The following is a 22,628-nucleotide window of genomic DNA, read 5'->3' as shown; positions in this document are numbered from 1 at the left end:
GCACTTTTGCTAGCACTACTATAACTGCAAATTAGATGGGCTTAATACTATTGATAAGAACAAATGAGCACATTTTTCTCTTTTTCATGCTTTGTTTCTTTGGGATTTTTTTTCCTGTATGGTATAGTGAAATGGCAAATTATTACAATTTTGAATGTCTAAATCATTAGGTAAATTACAACAATGCAAATAACTTTCAAATGATCAAATATTTAAGACACATAAATAAAAACATCTGCATACAGCTTTTCAAGAGACTTCTTATAGACAGAATATGAATACAATCTAGCTATGAGAACTTGCCATCAATTTAGATTTTGTTTTAAAGCTGTTAGACTATGGGTTTTTTTTAATCCACCAGGTGGCGCCTATGTTTAAAGCAAAATTATTTTCTAAATCACTCCTGTATTGTACCTCTATTGCTGACAGCTTAAGTTTATTTTTAAGAACAAAATAATTCAAGTAAGGAAAATAAAACACGAATTGTAGTTCCTAAATGTCTTTATTACTTGGGCAAATGTTCACCAATTTTTGTTGAAATGCTCCGTCTGAGCCCTGCTGGTTAGAATTCAGTAGCTCTCCCTAAGTCAGGTCCGAATTTAGAGATACAGCTCAAACTTTTGGTCCTTGTATTCAGAAACCATCAAGAAATGGCCACAGCCTACTTTTTAGAACTTATTTCCAATTGTGCAACCTATGGTCCCTTTACTAAAACCAATAGCCCATTGTTCTTCACACTGAAGCAGTACTTTTCCTCCACCTTGAATGCCCTCCTAACTTCCTCAATCTCCCTATTTCAAAAATCCTACTCAACCAAGAGTTAACTCAAAGTTCATTACCTATACAAAGCTTTGCAAGATATTCCCTGACCCAGGGATTAATCTCCTGGACTCCAAACTACCAGAGATGCATAGTGAACTAAGTCCATGGGCTCTAGGTCACACTGTCTGATTTCAAATCCTGCCTCCTATACTTGCTGGCTGAATGAGATCAGGAAATCCCCTCAATTCTATGTGCCTCAATGTCCTTATCTATACAATGAAAATAACATTTATATCAAAGTTGGTTTTAAGGACTCAGCAAATGCACATGTATTACAATTGTGTATGGCTATGTGTCAACAAAATGGCTTTAAACAAGTAAGAGACTTACTCACAAAATGGATTAGGGGGCTTAGAGTACCAACAAACCAGACTTCTTGTATTTTCCTATTTGTCCAATCTTAGCCCATGGTTTCGTGGTCACAAAATGGCTACTATACCTCCAGGCATTGCATTTGTATTCAAAGCATAAAGAAAAAAGACTGCAAAAAAACAAAAATTATGTGCCAGTTCAGTCTGTCATTATTTCCCAGGAAATAATAGATTTCCGACAAACTCTGCACACAGACTTCCATTTGCATTTCATTTGCCAGGACTATGTCATGAAGCTACCAGTAGCTGGAAAAGAACCTGGGAAATTGAATATTCACGGTTACATGCAGTATTGTCCCAAATCAAATTGGAATTTCCTATAAAGAAAAAAGAGGGAACAGATATTGTATAGGCAACCAGAGTGCAGGTAAGTCATGACTCTCAGCACAATATCTATTTATGATAGATCAGTGATATCAACTATTATCTGGATTTTTTTCATGCAACTAAGTGTTTTTGCCCTGCGTGGGTTATGTGTGTGTATGTTAGTTTACCTAGGACATCTTAGTCCACCCTATTTCTTGTTCATTGCTATTGAACATGCTAGAAGGGTGCTCTAGATTTACTTACTAAAGAAATCCACAGGCTTGACAAATACAGTTCCTGAGGAAAATGTGAAAAGATGTCAAAAGCCTCTACGGAGGAGCCTGGTCACATGCTCAGCCTTATCAAGGATTATTCAATTGAAGGAGATAAATAAAAGGACACAAGAGACATTTCAATAACAGTTGAAATAATATGTTTATATAAAGGTAACCTTTGGGTTGGGTAAGGTATATAATGAGTTTGTGATTTGATTACTGATTCTTTAAGTAACAAATTTTGTCAGGTGACTTTCTTCTGGACATACTAGTATAGTTAGACAAATTTTTTAAAGATCTCAATATCAAACCTTTAAAAATATCAATTTACCTTCAATTTCTTTTTTAAAAAATCAACTCTTCCATGTACTAGAACACGCAAAAATAGAAAACAGATTTGATGTTGATTATTTTCAGGATTTTTTTTTAAAGATTTTATTTATTTATTCATGAGAGACACAGAGAGAAAGACAGAGACACAGGTAGAGGGAGAAACAGGCTCCCTGTGGGGAGCCCGATGCAGGACTCGATCCCAGGACTACGGGATTACCCCTTGAGCCAAAGGCAGATGCTCAACCACTGAGCCACCCAGGTGTCCTGATTTTCAGGATATTTTTAAAGAATGTCATAAATCACAAAGGTAAAATAATAATAAAAATGTCCTAATAAAGTGTGGAAATCACTTTGAGATTCTATTATTTTTCTTTATACATCCTCACGTGGTTCTTTTGAAATTTCTAAGGTTACAGACAGGTGGAAAAAGCATAACCTTCTCTACGATACCAAGAAGAAATCTGAGAATGGATAAGGACACTAACGCTACATTGCCAGGTAAACTACATGATGCCCTACCTGCAAAAATTTCACTTGTGATCATTCATGCAATTCTGAGGATGTTCCCGTCTATAGATGCTGCTAGTGAAACTGGTTCTTCCTTCCCTATTCTAGGATATGCAGCAGGATGATGGATGAAATACTCCAGCTAGATGCTTAAGTAGAGACAGAAGAAAAAAATCAAATAGAATCATTAAGCTGTGGTATAATTAATGCTGAGATAGTGGCAGGCACAGAGGGCTGTGGGAGTACTTGGCTGGAGACCATTCATTTCATGAACTTGTGAAATAATTCTGCATATGAAAAAAACTTGGTCTTTTTATATTATATGAACAAACTCCCCCCCCTTTTTTTTTTTGGCCCCTTCTCCGTTAGCATGATCCCGGCATTTCAAAGCTCTGAGATCAATAGTTCTGTCAGAAAGTCATTTCTAACAAAGTTTCCTTCATTATGTTTAAATTAACAAAATATATTATTCAACCAAATGTAAAGCTAAATTATACATACTTACATTACCTAAAAAAATATGGCCTAATTATGTGAAAAAGCAGAACAAATTTTTGATAGTTTCTAAGAGAAAGAAGCAGTCTCAGCAATTAAATATAATGAAACATGAAAGTCATTACAGGTTATAAGAAAAGCCAAATTAATTATTAAGACTTACTTTTATAACCAGTGCTCTTTCAAGTGTGATGAACAAGGGAGGTTTCATCCCACAGAGCTTTATTAGTGAAGCTGGGCTTCTCCAAACAGAGCTAGTTTCTTACAATGCTAATATGACCAAGCAAGAAAGAAATACTTAAAAAATACTGATATTCAAAAATGGTTAGGCCTTGAAAAATGCACAGGCCTTGAAAAATAACCCATTGGTTATTTATAGTTGGCTTCTACTATGTCACTGTTAGGTGCTTAAACACAAATAAAAACAAAGAAACAGACAAAACGATTATGCTGTGGGGTAATTCATGCTAAAACAGTGGTGGGCACATTATGCTCCAGGAGCACTGGCCTAGGAATGCCTAATTTTTGCGAAGGAAGCCATGAAATATTTTTTTTCCCATGAAAAATATCACTTATATCCAATTTCATTTAGGAAATCCTTTGTTTTTGCTTTATAAAGAATGGAGGTAAAATATGGCTGTAGGGTCCATTGTAGGAACATAGGCAAGTCCTTGATACGTTCTTTTTTAGCACAGTCATATACAAAAAGGGAGATGACTACTATCTACTTCCATAGTCTACATAAAGATAAAATGAGATAACCCACGTAAAATTCTTAGAGTAACACTTGGCATGTTTTATAGAGTTAAAAAAAGTAGCTGTTTTTTCATTATGGTTGTTGCCAATTCCATGAACAAATAAATCTACTTCACAAATAATGACCCCCTATTTCCAGTGTTGACACATTGCCTACTATGTGCCAAGTACTTTGTGGGGTAATTTCATAGGTTTTCTTTCCTTCTAACCCTCTTCCCCACTCCTCACTCCTGCAAGGTAGGTATTAGTCCCACGTGGTAAATAAAGAAACTGAGGGCAGAGAAATTTAACCTTTCCACTGGCAAACCTTTTCTGTCTACAGTACTCTATGCACCTTTCTGGGACTGTAGATAAGACTATAACAAGACACATAAGTTCCCTTGTCACATGGCACTCAGAGTCCAGGTTTCAGGCAACTAGGTAGACTTGCAGTGCGAAGAAGATTTTGGGATTCCTGAGTGGCTCAGTGGTTGAGCCTCTGCCTTCGGTTCAGTGCAATCCCAGAGTTCTGGAATCGAGTTCCGCAGCGGGCTCTCCTCAGGGAGCCTGCCTCTCTGCCTGTGTCTCTGTCTCTCTCTCATGAATAAATAAATAAAATCTTAAAAAAAAAAAAGAAGAAACAGGTTTGAAGGATGAATCAAGAGTTCCATTTTGGGATATATGTTTAAGTTTGTGATGCCTATTGCCATCCAAATGAAGATATCAAGTAGACAGAAAGGAATCAGTCTACATTGTAAATAAACCACATGCCCCATACCAAATTTTCCCATCATATATTTGTATATGACCTATGAGCTAAAAATGGTTTAAGAAAAAAAATTACTTGCATTTTTAAAATTCTATTTTTTCTAATAAACTTCATGTTTTAGAGCACTTTCAAATTCACAACCAATTGAGCAGCAAGCACACAGAGGCCCTTATACCTCCTGCCCCCACACACCCATACCCTCCCCCATTACCAACACCTCCCACCAGAGCCATACAGTTGTTACAACCAATAAACCAACACTAATACATCATCATTTCCCAAAGGCCATAGTTTTACATAGTGTTCACTCGAGGTATGAGGTTCAGATAAAGGTAAAATGACATATATCCACTATCACAGTAGCAAAGATTTTTCACTGTCCTAAAAATCCTCTGTACTCTACCCTATTCCTCTCTCCCTCCCCCTGGCCCCTGACAACCACTGATCTTTTTACTTCACAGTTTTCCTTTTTCCAGGATGTCATATGTAATTGAATTTTGAACAACAGGTATTTGAAATGCATGGGTCCACTTACATGTGAATTTTTTTTCATAAATACAGCAATGTATTCTCTCATGATTTTCTTAATAACATTTTCTTTTCTCTATCTCACTTTATTGTAAGATTATAGTGTATAATACATATATAGAATCTGTGTTAATTGTTCATGTGATGGGTAAGGCTTCTGGTCAACTTTAGGTTATTGGAAGTTAAGTTTTGGGGGAATGAAAAGTTATACGTGGATTTTCAACTGCACAGGTCAGGGGTTGGTGACCCTAACCCTCACTTTCTTCAAGGGTCAATTGCAGTTGGCATCTCAGAGTATGTAACCTTTTCAGACTGGCTTCTTTCACTCAGTAATATGCATTTAAGTTTCCTCTATGTCTTTTCCTGGCTTAATAGCTCACTTCTTCTTAGCACTGTATAATATTCTATTGGCTGAATATATGATAGTTTATCCATTCACCTCCTGAAAGACACCTTGCTTGCTTCCAGCTTTTGGCAATTATGAATAAAGCTGCTATAAATATCCATGTCCAGGTTTTTGTACATGTGGATGGTAAGTTTTCAACTCCTTTGAGTAACTACTGAGAGTGATTGTTAGATTGTATGATAAGAACGTTTGGTTTTGTAATGTGTTTTTGGCAAATATTTTCTCCCAGTTTGTGGCTTGTATTCTCATTCTCTTGACATTGGCTTTTGCAGAACAGAAGTTTTTTAATTTTAATGAAGTCTGGCTTATCCATTATTTCTTTCATGGGATGTGCCTCTGCTGTTATTTCTAAGAAGTCATCACTATACTCAGTCACCTAAGTGTCTCCTGTTACCTGTTAGCAGTTTTACAATTTTGCATTTTACATTTAGAGTCAGTGATCCATTTTGAATTAATTTTTGTGAAGAATGTAAAGTCTTTGTCTAGATTCATTTTTTTGCAAGTGGATATGTAATTGTTCCAGTACCACTGGTTGTAAAGACTATCCTTGTTCCATTAGATTCCCTTTTTCCTTTGTCACATTCCAGTTGACTATATTTATGCGAGTCTACTTCTGGGCTCTCTATTCCCTTCTATCAATCTATGTGTCTATTGTCTTACCACTACCACACTGTTTTGATTACTGTAGTCTTACAGTAACTCTTGAAGTCAGGTAATGCCAGTCTTCCAACTTTGTTCTTCTCCTTCAATATTTTGTTGGCTATTCTGGGTCTTTTGCCTTTCTGTGTAAACTTTGGAATCAGTTTGCTGATATCCATAAAATAACTTGCTAGGGTTACAATTACGATTATAGTGAATCTATAAGTCCAAGTGGGAAGAACTGGGATCCCTGGGTGGCGCAGCGGTTTAGCGCCTGCCTTTGGCCCAGGGCGTGATCCTGGAGACCCGGGATCGTATCCCACGTCGGGCTCCCAATGCATGGAGCCTGCTTCTCCCTCTGCCTGTGTCTCTGCATCTCTCTCTAACTATCATAAATAAATAAAAATTTAAAAAAAACAAAGTGGGAAGAACTGACATCTTAACAAGTCCTCCTACTCATGAATGTGTAATGTCTCTCCATTTAGGTCTTGAATTTCTTTTATCGAGTTTTATAATTTTCCCATACAGATCTTGTTCATATTTTGTTAGATTTATTTCTAAGTATTTCATTTGGGGGATTACTAATTTCTAAGAGTGGTCTTAACTTTATAAAATAGTTGGGGAAAAAACCAAGAGATTAATATAGGCATACCTCAGAGATACTGCAGGTTCATACCATAATATAGTATATAGTGCAATAAAGCAAGCCAAATGAATTTGTTGGTTTTCTAGTGCACATAAAAGTTAGGTTTACACTATACTGTGGTCTAATAAGTGTGTAATAACATTATGTCTAAAAAAACAATGTGCTTACCTTAATTTAAAATACTTTACTGGTAAAAAATGCTGACCATCATCTGAGCTTTCACAAGTCAAAATCTTTTTGCTGGTGGAGGGTCTTACCTGGATGTTGATGGCTGCTGACTAATCAGGCTGGTGGTTGCTGAGGTTGATGTGACTATGACAATTTCTTAAAATAAGACAACAATAAAGTTTGCTGTATCAATGGACTCTTCTTTTCATGAATGATTTCTCTGTAGCATATGATGCTGTTTGATACCATTTTGCCCTCAGCAGAATTTGTTTCAAAACTGGAATCATTCCTCTCAAACCCTGCTACCACTTTAACAGCTAGATGTGTGTAATATTCTAAACTCTTTGTTGTAATTTCAACAATCTTCACAGCATCTTCACCAGAATTAGATTCTATCTCAGGAAACAACTTTCTTTGTTCATCCATCAGAAGCAATTTCTCATCTGTTCAAGTTTTCTCATGTGATTGTAGCAATTTAGTCACATCCTTAGACTCCACTTCTAATCCTAGTTTTCTCACTATTTCCACCACATCTGCAGTTACTTCCTCTGCTGAAGTCTTGAACGCCTCCAACTCATTCATGAGGATTGGAATCAGCTTTTTCCAAACTCCTGTTAGGGTTATTTTGATCTCTTTCCATGAATCATCAATGTTCTTACTGGCATCTAGAATGGTGAATCTTTTCCAGAAGGTTTTCAATGTACCTTTCCAGATCTATCAGAGGAATCATGATCTATGGCAGCCAGAGCCTTATGAAATGTATTTCTTAAATTAAAAAAAGTTGAAATTACTCCTTGATTCATGGGCTGCAGAATGGATGTTGTGTTAGGAGGCATGAAAATAACATAATTCTCACTGTACATCTGCATCAGAGCTCTTGGGTGACCAGGTACATTGTCAATGAGCAGTAATATTTTGAAAGGAATCTTTTTCTGAGCATTATGTCTCAACAGTGGGCTTAAAATATTCAGAAAATTATGTTACAAACAGATGTACTGGCATCCTGACTTTCTTATTCCAGTTACAGAGCATGGGAAGAACAGATTTAGTATCATTCTTATGGGCTCTGGGACTTTCAGAATGGCAAATGAATGCCGGCTTCAATGTAAAGTCATAAGCTGCGTTAGCCCCTAACAAGAGTCAGCCTGTCCTTTGAAGCTTTAAAACCAGGCACTGACTTTTCTTCTCTAGCTATGAAAGTCCTAGATGGCATCTTCTTCCATAAGACTGTTTTGTCTACAGTGAAAATCTGTTGTTTGGTGTTTCCACCTTCATCGATTATCTGAGCTAGATCTTCTGGATAACTGGCTGCAGCTTCTACATCAGCACTTGCTGCTTCAACTTGCACTTTGTTCTGTTTTGTTTTGAAGATTTTATTTATTTATTCATGAGAGACACAGAGAAAGAGGCAGAGACATAGGCAGAGGGAGAAGCAAGCTCCATGCAGAAGTGTGATGTGGGACTTGATCTCAGGACTCTGGGATCATGCCCTGAGCCACCCAGGTGTCCCTCAACTTGCACTTTGATGTTACAAAGACAGCTTCTTTCCTGAAACTTCTAGAACCAACCTCTGTGAGCTTTGAACTTTTTTTCTGCAGCTTCCTCACATTTCTCAGCCTTCACAGAGCTGAATAGAGTTAAGGCTCTGCTCTGGATTAGGTTTTGGCTTACGGGAATGCTGGACCTATCTGATCATCATCTCTCCAGACTGCTAAAATATTCCTCATATCAGTAATTTGGTTGTTTTGCTTCCTTATCAATCATGTATTATTCACTGAAGTAGCGCTTTTAATTTCCTTCAGGAAGGAAATTCACAATTTGGCTCATCATTTGGTGCAAGAGGCCTTGCTTTTGGCCTGTCTTGGCTTTCAACATGCCTTACTCACTAAGATTAACCTTTTCTAGTTTGCATTTCTTTCTGTTACCTGAACATTTAGAGGCCAACTCTAACTGGCTTAATCTCAATAGAAGGAGAAATGGAGAAATGGAGAAAGAGATGAAAGAAAGACAGAGGAATAGCCAATAACTGGAGCAGTCAAAACACACATAACAGTTATTAGTTAAGTTTGTGGTACTATATGGATGTAGTTCAGGACACCCCAAACAATTACAACAGTAACAGCAAAGATCACTGATCACAGATCGCCATAAGAAATACAATAATCATGAAAAAGTATGAAATGCTGCAAGAATTATCAAAATGTGACACAGAGACACAAAATGAGCAAATGGTATTCAGAAAATGGTGTCAAGAGGCTTGCAGATGCAGACTTCTCACAAACCTTCAACTGGTTAAAAAACAAAAAACAAAACAAAAAGCCCCACAGTATCTGCAGGGAACCCTGGGAGGCTCATTCAGTTGAGCTTCCAACTCTTGATTTTGGCTCAGGTCAGGATCTCGGGGTCACGATCACAGGGTCATGGGATTGGGCCTCACATCAGGCTCCACATTCAGCATGGAGTCTGCTTGAGGATCTTCCCCTCCCTTTGTCCCTCTCCCTACTCATGCACACGTGCACACTCTCTCTCTCAAATAAATATTTTTTAAAAAACCAGCATCTGCTAAGTGCAGTAAAGTGAAGCACAATAAAACAAAGTGTGCCTATGTTATATGATGTGAGAAAGATATGAAATTCAAATTTTAGTATCCATAAAAAAAGTATTATCAGAATATAGTCATTCCATTTACTGGAACATAGCTATTTATTTAGATATTTGTGTCGGGTGGTTTTCATGCCATAACAGCAAGATGGAGTAGTTGCAACAGAGCTTTATGTGGCCTGCCAAAGACTTTATTAAATGGTCCTTCACAGAGAAAGTTTTCAATCCCTGATCTGGAGTATAAATGGGGCTGGGCATCAATAGCATAATATTGTACAAAAGAGCATGGCTCCAGATGACACTACAAAAGAAGTTAGACTAAACAAAAGGATCCTGACAATGAGGAATTAATTCAGAGCCTATAGAGGGGGAGGAACAAGCAAAGTCATCTGAAAAGAAATGATGGGAAGGGGATCTGAGAGGGTACATAATAAGAGTCCAGAGAGTGTGATGTCACAAAAGCCCAAAGAGAAAAGCCTTCAAAGGAGAGGCAGGTTGGCTGCATTGAATGAAGTTGAGAGGTCATGGTGACATTATTTAATTAATTTGGCAATACCTGAGACTGTCAAAAACAATTTCAGTAGAATGATGGAAGTCTCAGGACTTGAGTGGAAAAGTGAAAATGAGTAAATGTAAATTCATGCAACTTTTTTTCAAAATTCTGCTGTGAAGCCACGTAGAGAAATAAGTGGTAGCTGAAAGGGAATATAAGAATAAAAAAGGGTTTTTGAAACATGAACAATAAACAGAAGAGACAGCAATGAATATTTGGGGAGTGAAGCCTGAGAAGATCCAGAGCTTCGGTGGAGAGATTAATTTTTGACAAGATACCTCTTCCATCATAAAAGATAGGAATACACAGAACAAGTGCACAGAAACAGGGGTTTGATGGTGAAAAGATGCAGATTTTCTTGTCTGCATCTATCTTCACAATGGAAGGTGAGTTTTCCTTGTGCTGTGTGTACTGGAGGTAGGGTAATGGGGGTACGGGGCAAAGTTTGAGAAGAGAGAAGAAATGAGAAAATTGCCAGGAAGAGGAGGAACAGAAGTTTACTTGGAAACCAATTAGCACTGCCTGGCAAGGATGAGTTTCCATCTGAGAAATGGAATCATGGATTTGAAGTGAAAATTGTAACTTTTCCCAGCAACCACCCCAAAGTTGATACTTATAGTGGGATGCAATGGAAAATTCTCCAAAATTGCCAAAGGCTAGAACCAGGCTTGGTTCCCTCTAAGGTCAGTGGCTATATTCTTTGAACTGTGCCAAACTCTTTCTATCCTGACAGATCCATGCATGGCTATGACCGATTTTTCAGGATCTAGACTGTTCAATTACCATATATCAAATAGGTAATTTTTTCTCCCTGCAAAGTAAAATGCAAATTAACCAGAACTAGTTCCTATCAGAACTAGTACAACTTTTGCAGTATCAAACATCCTCAAGGACTTCACTATGCTCCATACACAAATTTTTATTCGCCTTTAAAAATATATATTTACAAAAAAAAAAATATATATATATATATATACACACACACAGGAACAATTCCCCATTCTCTGGGACTTTTAGAAAAAAAAGATCTACTTTTGGGGAAGTAAAACAAACAGTGGAGACAGGTGTAGCACCGTCCCCCAAATCACCAACCCCCAGGTCCCCAGGCCTGGCCTGGGCTGGTGCTGACAGGAGGTGAACCCAGGGTCCTTTGAACCCACCTTCTCCAGCCTGGAATTCAGGTAGGACAGGCTTTATGTCCCCCATTCCTCCCTCCCAATTCCAGGGACACTTAAAGGGTCTTTTGTACCGCCCGCAGGAAATTGGGGGGCTGGGAGAATGATAATCCATTTCCATAAATGCAGTGGTATGTTGATCTGGCATTTCCAACCACTATTCAATCCACTCTGAGAAAGCACTCACCATGTATTTCTTTTTCTTTAGTGCATCCCTAACATCTAGTAAGTTTTTAACAAGTAGGTGCTCATTAAGTATGATGAGTTAGTGGCTCTCAACTTGAGAATAAACTATAAGTGGATTTTTTAATGAAGTATACAAATGAAATACAAATTAACTGAAGTCATGTGATGTATTCAAATCAGTCCATCTGAATTGAATGTCTGCATCATTATTCTATTCAAATGGAATACCTACTTGTAATATAAATCTTAAAACTTCTGTTTGGCCAGTTGTTTTTTATATTGAAATCAACCACAGAGACCATATATTTTTGCTATCAGATTGTTTTCTTTATAAAAGTCTTATATTGGAACCGTAAAACTCCCATATACTACTACTTCATACAAATACTAAATGCTTCCAGCAGAGGGCTCAAGAATTCTATTTTAAGGAAAAAAGTTTAAAAAGTTCATTGTCCAACAGTGGGCTATTGTAAAATTCCTTCAGAAGGCAGTTCTCACGAAAAATACTTCCTCCTCTTGATCAAGTAACCCCAGGTGTATGAATTTATTTAAAATAATCCAAATGCAGGGTGCCGGGGTGGCTCAGTCTGTTAAGCACTGAACTCTTGATTGGGGCTCAGGTCATGATCTCAGGATTGTTAGATTGAGCCCAGTCAGGATAAGGTTCAGCACTGAGCCTGAAGCCGCCTAGGATTCTCTCTCTCTCTCTCTCTCTCCCCCTCCCTCTGCCCCCCATCCCTGTTCTTGAGAGAGCTCACTCACGCGCGTTCTCTCTTTCTCTCAAAACAAATAAATAAATAAATTTTTTAAGTGATCCAAATGAAAGAAAAAACTAGATTATAATAAGACAGCATTTACGGATAAACATGCTTTTATCTAACTCCAAGAAAGAAACTAAATTTATATACTGTGGATAAATGTACTTTTATCTAATTCCAGAGAAGAAATTAAGTAAATTATAATCACAAAAAATTATATAAAACTACTTAGGCATATGAGTAAAGGCCAGGGGGAAAAAAACAGAAAGAGAACATATAATGTGTAAGTAAATGAGAATTTGGGTGAATAGAATTCAGATGAATATTGCTTTCATTTTTATTCTTCTTTATGTTTGTGTAACCATTTGGGTGATTTTTTTTCTTTATTTTAAAAAATGAAGAATGATATGCCCTATTTTTAGCGCTGAAAACAAGGATGGAAAAAATTTAGAAAGCAAGTGGAATGGTTTATTTATGGAACAACTTGGGAATTTGGAGACACTTCATTTTCAAAGGCAGAACTAATCGGGTATAGCACCACTTTATTCATGCCTACAAATAACATTAAAGTACCTCTGGGATTTCAAAGATGTTCAGAGGCCCCAAATCTCTTTATTTACCCAATATATTTATTTATATGATATCTCATTTTTAAAAAAAGATCTTATTTTAATTCATTTGACAGAGAGAGCACAAGCAGGGGAAGGGACAGGGCAGAGGGAGAAGCAGACTCCCTGCTGAGCAGGGAGCCCAGTACAGGGCTCAATCCCAGGACCCTGAGATCATGACCTGAGTTGAAGACAGATGCTCAACCAACTGAGCCACCCAGGTGCCCCATAATATCTCATTTTGATATGGATCTGAGGGATCAATAATAAGCATTTAAAAATTAGGAACAAAAATAACTCAAGCTAAGAGAAAATAGGAAACAAAAAGTAACATGAAGTCAGGAGAGGAGGTGTATATATACATATGTTTTTATATCCTTATAACTATTTTTTAAGATTTTATTTATTTATTTATTTATTTATTTATTTATTTATTTGAGAGAAAGTACAAGTGGGGTAGGGAAGAACAAAGGGAGAAGCAGACTCCCTGGCTGTGCAGGGAGTCCAATGCCGGGCTTGATTCTATGACCTTGGGATCATGACCTGAGCCAAAGGCAGACACTTAACCATCTGAGCCACCCAGATGCACCATCCTTGTAACTATTAAAAGTGGGCCACAAACATGCCTCTAAGCTTCCTAGAATCAAACTAAAAAGGAAATGTAACTTAATAAGGGTAAAAAGATAAAAAATGTAACCTAATAAGGGTAAAAACCTTAATAAGGGAAAATGAATCCTAGCTTCTCCAGGCCTTGAGATCTAATGGAAATTTTCCTGAAGACATTAAGAGTGTCATTGCATGACTTACCTGGTGATGATAGTGTATTTTATAAAGCATTGCATAAAAAGTAACTCAATAATTCTTTGAACCCAGACATTTAGTTTTCTGATTTTCAACCTTGATCCAGGTACAAAATTTAGAATAGTTGGGCAGCCCCGGTGGCGCAGCGGTTTGGTGCCGCCTGCAGCCTGGGGTGTGATCCTGGGGACCCGGAATCGAGTCCCACATCAGGCTCCCTGCATGGAGCCTGCTTCTCCCTCTGCCTGTGTGTCTCTGCCTCTTTCTCTCTGTGTCTATGAATAAATAAATAAAATCTTAAAAAAATTTTTTTTAAATTTAGAATAGTTGATCATTGCTTCTTAACAGAGGCATTACAGCCTTCTAGGGAGCAATATGGAAATTCATGCAGGTACTTTTGGTTGTCGCAGGAGGAGGGACACTATTGGCATTTATTGGGTAGTGGCCAAGGATGCTAAATGTCACACAGTGTACAGGACAGTCACAAACCACAGAAACACCCTCTATCCTACACATCTGAATTCCCTGCTGGACATGCACATAAATGAAAAAGCTTACTTAGAAAAATCTGAGCCCAGAATCTAATTCTGTTTTACATATAAACACAATTTTTTTCTTGTTTTTATGTCAAGATACACTGAATTCTCCAGGAATGCTACCACAGTAAAAACCAAGAAAAGTTGAGGTGCCTGGATGGCTCACTTGGTTAAGCATCTCTGCCTTTGGCTCAGGTCATGATCTTGGGGTCCTGGAATTGAGCCCCAGTCAGGCTCCCTGCTAAGCCAGGAGTCTGCTTCTCCCTGTCCCCCTGCCCTTACCTCCCCCATCATGCAACACCTGTGTGCACACATGCTCTCTCTCTCAAATAAATAAATTTTTTAAAAAGTCTACTATTTTGCTTTCTATGGAATTTTACTATTTTAGAAAATTGTTTCATTATGTTTCCTAAAGAGATCTACCCCAGTATGTATCTACTGAAATACATATCATTTCTATTATACTTTCTTTTCTTCTGTTTACTCTTCATATATAGTTAAGGTTTCTTTTTGATGTGTAAAGTAATTATAATATCTAAGAATTTCATTTCAGGATAACCTAAAACATTCAATGTTGCCTTTTTATATTAAGGCCTGATAGATGAGGTTGAGAATCACCAAGCCTGAGAGACAGTGTATCTTCTAGGAATCCATTATGTATATAATTTCTCCAAATGAACTTTTAGTGAAAACTGTCCCAGAAAATAGGCTGAGGCTGGAGTGCAATTATTCTCTTTTGCTGAATCAGGGGAAAAGCTTAGGTACTTTAAAAAGCCATCAATAGGCTGACATCTTCTTATGAAAATTAATAAGCTAATCAAGTTTCTCCATTAAGTAAACTGTTAACCTCCTTCCACTCAGAAGTGATTTGATGGAGCCCCTAAAAGAAGGGTCAGAATTTCCTTAGGGAATGTTTTGGAGAGCAGCCAACACTCAGAAATTCTAATGACCAAGAAAGAGCCCTGCTGAGAAATTCCACTTTGATTCTGCTTAGAAATACTATAAAACAAGAATTACTGTTCATCCACCATAGCAAAGGAAAAAATTTCAGATGGATATCATAAAATACAAAATGTTTGGCAATAACACTTTCTGCTAAAACATTCAAAAGAAACAAGTGCACAGAAGTGCAAAATCTACCCTGAATTAACTAAGCGGGTTGACCTACTATTTTAAGTTGCTGGGTATTAGCCAATTCCACTTTGGAGGACATCAGCTAGAAAAGGGCTGTTTGTTTATTGCCCCACTTATGACAACAGAACCATTATCAAAAGCATACAGGAAATACTTCTCTTTCTATACTGGCAATAGGGTGGGGATGGGAGGTAGGGAGAGTAAAGAGAGGCAACAAATCCAGTTCATTTGAATGGAGTTTCATAAATAAATAAATAAAGATAAGGTTAAAACACAGAGGGGCCACACTCATCCTTGTCATCTAAAGCTAACTCAGATATCCAGAGACTCCATCTGGATATGCATGTTCTGTACACAATGAGCTCAAGCACCCTGACCCCTGAAGGGTTCCTCAGCACAGAATTAATGCTGAGAAAGATCACAAATGCTTTTAGCATATTGTTGAGACATGTTTTGTTTTTCTAAGTGACTGAGTTTCACAATATCTCAAAGGAAAATATCTGTGCCTAAAACGTGACTTATCACTCAAGTAGAATGCTAGACTAATGTAACTGAGGTCTGACTCCATTTTTGATGTTTGCCTGCTAACAGCTTTCAAGTCTCAGCACCCCCTCCTCCCTGCTTCCCTCACACCTAGAAAAAAGTAGGAGAAAGACTCAGTGCTCTCTCCTGTGGTGCTGGTAGGAAGTTCAAAACCATACAAGCCCCTGCCTGTGTGAAGATCCTCCAGCTCCATCCCCTAACCACAATAAAAGCCAAAGCCAATCACTGCCCTGCTTGCCCTGTGAAGCCATTTTTGAGCCTGCTTGGGAGCTGCCCTGTCCTCCCCAGAAAGCCTCATTGTGTGAGTAATAAACATTTTTTACATCCTCTTGGTACATGTGTGTTATTTCCAATTTCAACATCTGAATCAAATTTTGCATAAGTGAGGGAGCCATTCTGGTTTTAGAGAATGCCTAAAAGATAACGGAGAAACCCAAAACTTGCAAATTATTACAGAAAAGTCAGGAAAGTTTTAAAAAAAAATCTAAGTATCAGCTTCATTACCAAATGAAAGCAGATCTCAGAAGTGTGGCCACAGTTACACTTCTTCACAGAGAGTTATTTTAGATACTGATATGCTGAGCAAATGGCTTTATAATTCTTGCAGCATAAACTACACCTGGTTACATTCTGGCCAGACGGCATGCACAGATTTAATATAGAACAGGCTGGCTGAAGCTGTTAATTAGAACTGGTCCTGCTCTACAGGGAGGAGCTCCTCCCATGTGGCTTCACTTTGCCTGACTCAGCTGTTCTCCTTGAAGAACAGACAGGCTTCAGGCCCTGTGAGTCCTTGGGATCTTGGGTTCTCAGCTGAGAAATGAAGGCTTCCAGGGGTCGGGACCTGGACCTCTAAAATCTCACTTCTCCTTTTTCCACAATAAATGATTAGGTCCCTAACCTGTCCTTCCCACTTTTGGCCACAAACATGTCAACATTTTTTGCTTTACCTGACATCTTGAGAAACCATAAAAATTCCACTTGGCATATAGTTCTTGTCTATCAAGTTAATTGATACTTTTGTAAAACGATGAGTGAGAACAAGGAACATCTTCACCCCAAAACCATACGTGGATACATCTGCTTGTATGTTTGCTTCAATGATCCACGGATAAAAGAGAAAATCTCTCCAAGGGCAGATAATGCAATTTCAAAAGATCCAAGAAATCAACAAGTCACTGATAAAATTCAAGCTTCCTTCATTTTACTCTCTCAAACCTTCCAGTATGGATTCTGGCACAGCTCTGACAAGAATTAAGGGGAGGAGAAAATGATCATTTTCTGCACAATTCAAAATATTCTTCCTTAGAATGTGGACTTTAGACTACTCTCTAGAGCCTATGGCACAGTGCAGGTACTTGGGGGCCTTTTGCTTGCCAGGCTTCTGGAGGTACTTCCAGGTAAAGAATGAATTCTACAGCTAAATTATTTAAACCACTGAAGAACCTGAATGTTGGCCCCCAGAGACGCACTTAAGAAAAATTTCTCCCGGATTTGTTCATGGGCTACCATTTAGTTCAACCAGGTTATGTTTGTAAGTAAATCTTATGGGGACTTTGTCCATGTAAAATTACACATCTATCCCTATGTAGGGATAGTCCATGGGATGCAGTTCTAATTAAGACTCTTGTCACTTTGCTACTGAGCCTGACACTCTGGTCTACAGGGAAAAATATTCAACTATGCATTACAAATACAGTTTCAATGATCATAAAATGGAATGCTACAATGTATGCCTTATCAATGCTATGTAAAAAAAAAAAATAATGTGAACCTATTAAGGAACCAAGTAAGAATCAGGAAGTAAAACCACTGCAAAGAGCATGAATATTAAGGAATAGCTTCCTGGAGTTTACAATTTCTGATTGCATGAATATTTTTACATAACCACAATTACAGCTAAAAATTTTTTTCACTTAATAGAGCGTCATACTTTTCTACATTTCCAAAGGCTCTAAAATATTAATATTAATGGTTACACAAAATATCCTTGTGAAGGCTATACTGAAACATTCTCTGTATTAGAGGAAGGTAATTAGGATGGGAGTCCCAAAGAGATGGGTTCTTCCATGTATTGGGGGGCCAAGACTAGAGTTACTGGATAATGAAGAGAAAAGCAAGGGAACACCGGTACCAAAGAGTCCTTTTTCTTCAGATGGCCAGACAAAGCTGGCAGTACCTGGAGGTGGAAATACTAAAGGGAACTACAAATGTCACTATCATTTGGTGCATGGTTTCTCTCTCCATAAGACTACAAGGGACAGAACAGGAGGACAGTTATCTGGAAAGTAAGAGGAAGCTAACTAGGCTTAAGCCCTTGTTCCCCTATAAAGACGGTATTAAGCACTGTACTTGGCACATAGTCTATCATCCTTAATGTCATCACAGCTGGAGTGCTAACCAGTGAACTTTATTGTGGTTTTCAGTCCTCTTTGCTTCCTCTTTTGGTCCTTAGTTACTCAAATTCCTAGAGGCTTATTCCAGGACCTTTGAGGTTAGAAGTCTTCCATCTTCTGAGTAGGGCTCTTCACTTTATAGAAGGGTCTTGCTGTTAATCGATCCTCAGTGTCTCTGGGCTTTCTTAGCAACACCTACTTACTCCTGAGTGGCTGACCTCTTGTCTAGTTCAGACTGGGAATCCTCCTCCCAGGCAATATCTCCATCAGAATCCTTTTTTCCCTCTTTTTCCTCCCTGGTCTGAAATATGGAGAGAGCTGGAAAGTGAGGAGACTGAGGGAGGCTAGGTAACAGGTAGTCTTACCCACCAGATTAAGAGAGAGTTTGTGTTTTCTTAGGTTTACTTTGTCCTTTCCTCCCTAAGGCAGAGCTGCCCAGTGACAGTTTGCATCACACCACTTGCTTCTGACCTGGCTCTCAGCACCAGCCCAGAATAGGACCTGGAGAGTAGCCTGGCTTCTTTGCCCTCACAGCTGCTTCTGCTCTTTATGGCTATGCAAACACACCCACAGGGTTGCAAAGCATCCCAGCCTCTGCACAAGCTGTGCCCTAAATAGGGTGTGCCCATAGGAAGGGCACATCTCTACTCAGTGTGAAAGTATAGTGTGTGCTTACTCGGCCCCATGTAGACTCCTTGATAAGAAAAGTGCATGCACTTTCAGAAGATACATTAGCATTAGGGGAAAAGTTTGATTTTTCTTTAAAATTTCCTGGATGAAATCTGTGATCAGTTTTAAGAAGGTTATGCTTTAGAGCATTACGTAGGAGGAACATGCACACGTCTTATCACACGTAGCAGCATTCACTCATCGCGCCCACACGATACTTCCAATTTATCTCCCACGACAGCAATGATTTTCAGACATTTAAAATACTTATATTTTATACTATGCTTACTACCACCATCTAAAGGTATAATCAACTGCCAGTAGAAATAGCTAGTGGTAGATAAGTTCAATGTTAACCCCAACTTTTACAAATCTATAACATAGCTAAAGACAACAGATTAGTGAATATTAGTGAATATCCACAATATGTTATTTACTATTTACTTGTATTCACGCTTCCATATTCCAGTCTTTGCTTACTGCTAACATCAATTCCATAGTAAGAGAAAGCAGCATTTTGCATTTCCCAAGCATACTGCAATTTCACTTTTTGCCATTATCTGTGTTCATGTCTCAAAAAGAAAACAAATTTATCATAAGGTCATTTTGGTATTGAAGAAAGCAAAGTACCATGGATGCCGTCCAAGAAAGCCTATATCAATTTCCACTGTGCAGTGAAGAGTAATCCTACATAGAGTACAAGTGCGACCTGAAGCCCTCATGAATTGAGTGTTGCAAAGGCACCCAGGATGAGAAAACCATCAAAACAGTTCACTCCCTAAAATGTCCAAATGCTTCCCTGCCTCCTTCAACAACGTAGAACAAATACAAGTTAACCTTTCCTCAGCGACATGGGACATTAAGACAGAAAAATGGATTTGAAGTTAAGAGGACTGGGCTTGACTCACTGAGTCATTGTACACTGGGAGAGTGATTTGAGTCATTCCCTGTACCTTCCTGGGCTCGTCATCTTCCTGGGCATGATGGGATCACTGTATTCTTCAGAGCTGTCTAGAAGATTAGGTCAAACGACACACATAAAATCCTTAGGGCAGTGCCCTTGTCTTGAAGAAGATGCTCCACGAAATGTCAGCCCACTTCCTGTCCCTCAGGACATAACCTGAACAGATGAGTTATTGCCGTACACTGCAGGCTTGTTGCTGGTCTGTGGGTATACATATCAAGAGTGGGTCACTGGGCAGAATAAATGCAACTTCAGGTCTGGCCCTGGGGCTTGTTTTTTTTTTTTTTAAGCATTAATGGCATTCTTTTTAACTCATAAAAGTGGAATATGAGCATATGACTCCTAAGCAACGAGATATGGCTTCCCTTCTGCAAACTTCTTCCCAAGCAGTTTTCTTACCCTTCAAAAAGTCCATGCCATAGCATTACATATAGTACACACACATATATATATAGTTGTGAAAGAAACTATAGGGCAATCAAGGCAAATAATAAGACACCCACTTATATCTGCATGTGTGTTCTATCTCAGCCTTTATAGCAATTTTTGCACCCTTCTATTTACTCATGATTTAAAAGTGTTGCAGCCTATAATTTCTGAGTTTAAACCATTCCATTGCCAATGCAGCTAAGTACAATAATTACTCAGGTAGTTTTATCAAACACACACACACACACACACAAAATGTACTATTTCATTCCCACTGCACCCCAGGAAAGTATGAGCTATAGGTTATCAATAGTAGTTTACAGATAGGCAAGTGCTGGCATGACCATATTTCAGACACGAAGAAAGAAATCTACAATAGATACAATTTAGAGCTGGTATCTGTCTTTATATCTGTAAACCAAAAAGCATACAAGACATAGTTTGCTCACCTCAGTAGGAATCAGTTTTGGCAACTCTGTGAATAATAACTGTCCACCTGAATTTCATACAGCATAAAATCTGACTGGGCTGCCCCTGAATTTGTGATCCATTTCCTTTGTATCTCCCTTTGCACCTGCTACCTAATGGATGCTTTTTTCCTTTCTACCCACTATTTTCATTTCTGCTGCCAAGTTGCCTCACTTACTCTATGAAACATATCTCAAATTCTACCAGTTCTGGAAAAGAAAATGGACAATATCATATGGTTTAAAAAGCCTCTCTAAGGAGGGAAATTTAGTAGAAAACAGAGCTCCCAACATTCTTCAAGACCCAAATACCACCTTCTCTGTGAAAGTTGGTACTGATGACCCGAGCTGACCACAACCTCCTTTTGTCTCCAATGTATCTTGTATTCTGCTTCTACTGTACTTCTCAACACAATGAGTACATTTGATTATGTCTATGCTTCTTTACTCCACCAGGATATGGGCCTACCAACAGATGAGGCCCTTATTTTAGCAGGAAGACACTAAATGTAAGTTGAATAAAATGGAATTAAAAAACAAAACTTTATGAAAGAGGGTAAACATCCAGTCTGTATGTGGGTTGACTCAGTTGAGTGGCTCTCAAGTGAAATGGGGAGTGGGGGGTGGGAAAAATGGGTGAAGGGGGTCAAAGGTACATACTTCCAGGTTTAGTAAGTAAGCCCTGGAGATGTAATGTACAGCATGGTGACTATAGTCAATAATACTATTGTATATTTGAAATTTTGTATTCAAATATTGTATATTTGAAATACTATTGTATATTTGAAAGATATAGAGAGTAGATTTTAAAAGTCCTCACCATAAGACAAAAAATGTAACTATGTGTGGTGATGGATGCTAAACTAATTGTAGTACTTACATTGAATCATTAAGTTCTATACCCAAAACTAATACAATATTATATATCTCTTATATATCAATTAAAAATAATTTTAAAAGGAAGGTTTTTGTGTGTTCTAATAATTGCTTCAATAGCATGAAACTAGTAAAGAACATGATGCTTTGGATCTGGATTCATACTGTCTTTACATAGTTTTATTTTGATTTTCTCTGATAGTCATATGTTGACCTGGCTCTTACATTCTATTAGTCGTCACTATTATTCTCTCACTAAAAAAAAAGAAAATGGATGTTGTCTGGAGACCTCTGTAAATCCTATGACAATTTTAATGATGAATGATTTTGGCTCTCAAACTATCACGTTATAATCTAATAACTGAGACCCTAACTCTGAGACATGTGTAGGACAGGGTGAAAAGGTGCCAGAGATAACTTCTTGGAACTTTAACTTTTTTCAGCCAATAAAGCCATGATTAAGTAACAGAGCTTCAGTAATAACAATTCAAGTTATTTTTCAAACTCTTTCCCCTACGACGGTTCTTTAGGATGTTTTAAAATTACACTAGCAAGCCACTGAGCTCAGATTAAAATATTATGTTACCCAGGTCATATTTAAAATCAAATTGCTTTACCTTTCAATCATTTTAGTTATAAAATTAAGGAGATGTGAGCTTTTTTTTTTTTTTTCTAAACATCAAAATAAATAACAAGAGAAATACCTAAATCTCAGACGTCAAGGATAATCCTCTCTGGTTAGCTGCAGTTAAAATGTTAAGCTCTAAGATGACATGTGGTACCATACCTGTCCTGTGTATGCAAACTCCAGGGCCTGCTTTAAGCCAAGGCTGGTCACACCATGTAAATTCACCTCGTCAGCTCCACTTTCCACCATACAGAGACTGAACATGGCCTGAGATGGGAGAAAATGAGAGAAATGAGACAGAATTTAC

General features: G+C 38.0%; 1 protein-coding gene across 8 annotated transcripts in view; it reads right to left on the bottom strand.

The window, feature by feature from the left end:
* The window catches only part of KLHL32 (kelch like family member 32), a 275,868-nt gene that overhangs the window by 154,653 nt on the left and 98,587 nt on the right, over positions 1–22,628 (bottom strand). For all 8 annotated transcript variants that reach the window (XR_011997162.1, XR_011997170.1, XR_011997169.1 and 5 more), the window contains one exon: positions 22,481–22,588. Coding sequence is in view for 5 of the 8 variants with exons in the window: in XM_026002906.2 (XP_025858691.1) it covers positions 22,481–22,588 (108 nt within the window). In the remaining 3 variants the exon portion in view is untranslated. The remainder of the gene's footprint in view (positions 1–22,480; positions 22,589–22,628) is intronic.

This window comes from Vulpes vulpes, chromosome 1, assembly GCF_048418805.1.
Source record: "Vulpes vulpes isolate BD-2025 chromosome 1, VulVul3, whole genome shotgun sequence".
NCBI lineage: Eukaryota > Metazoa > Chordata > Mammalia > Carnivora > Canidae > Vulpes > Vulpes vulpes.
This window is presented reverse-complemented; position numbering and strand designations above follow the sequence as displayed.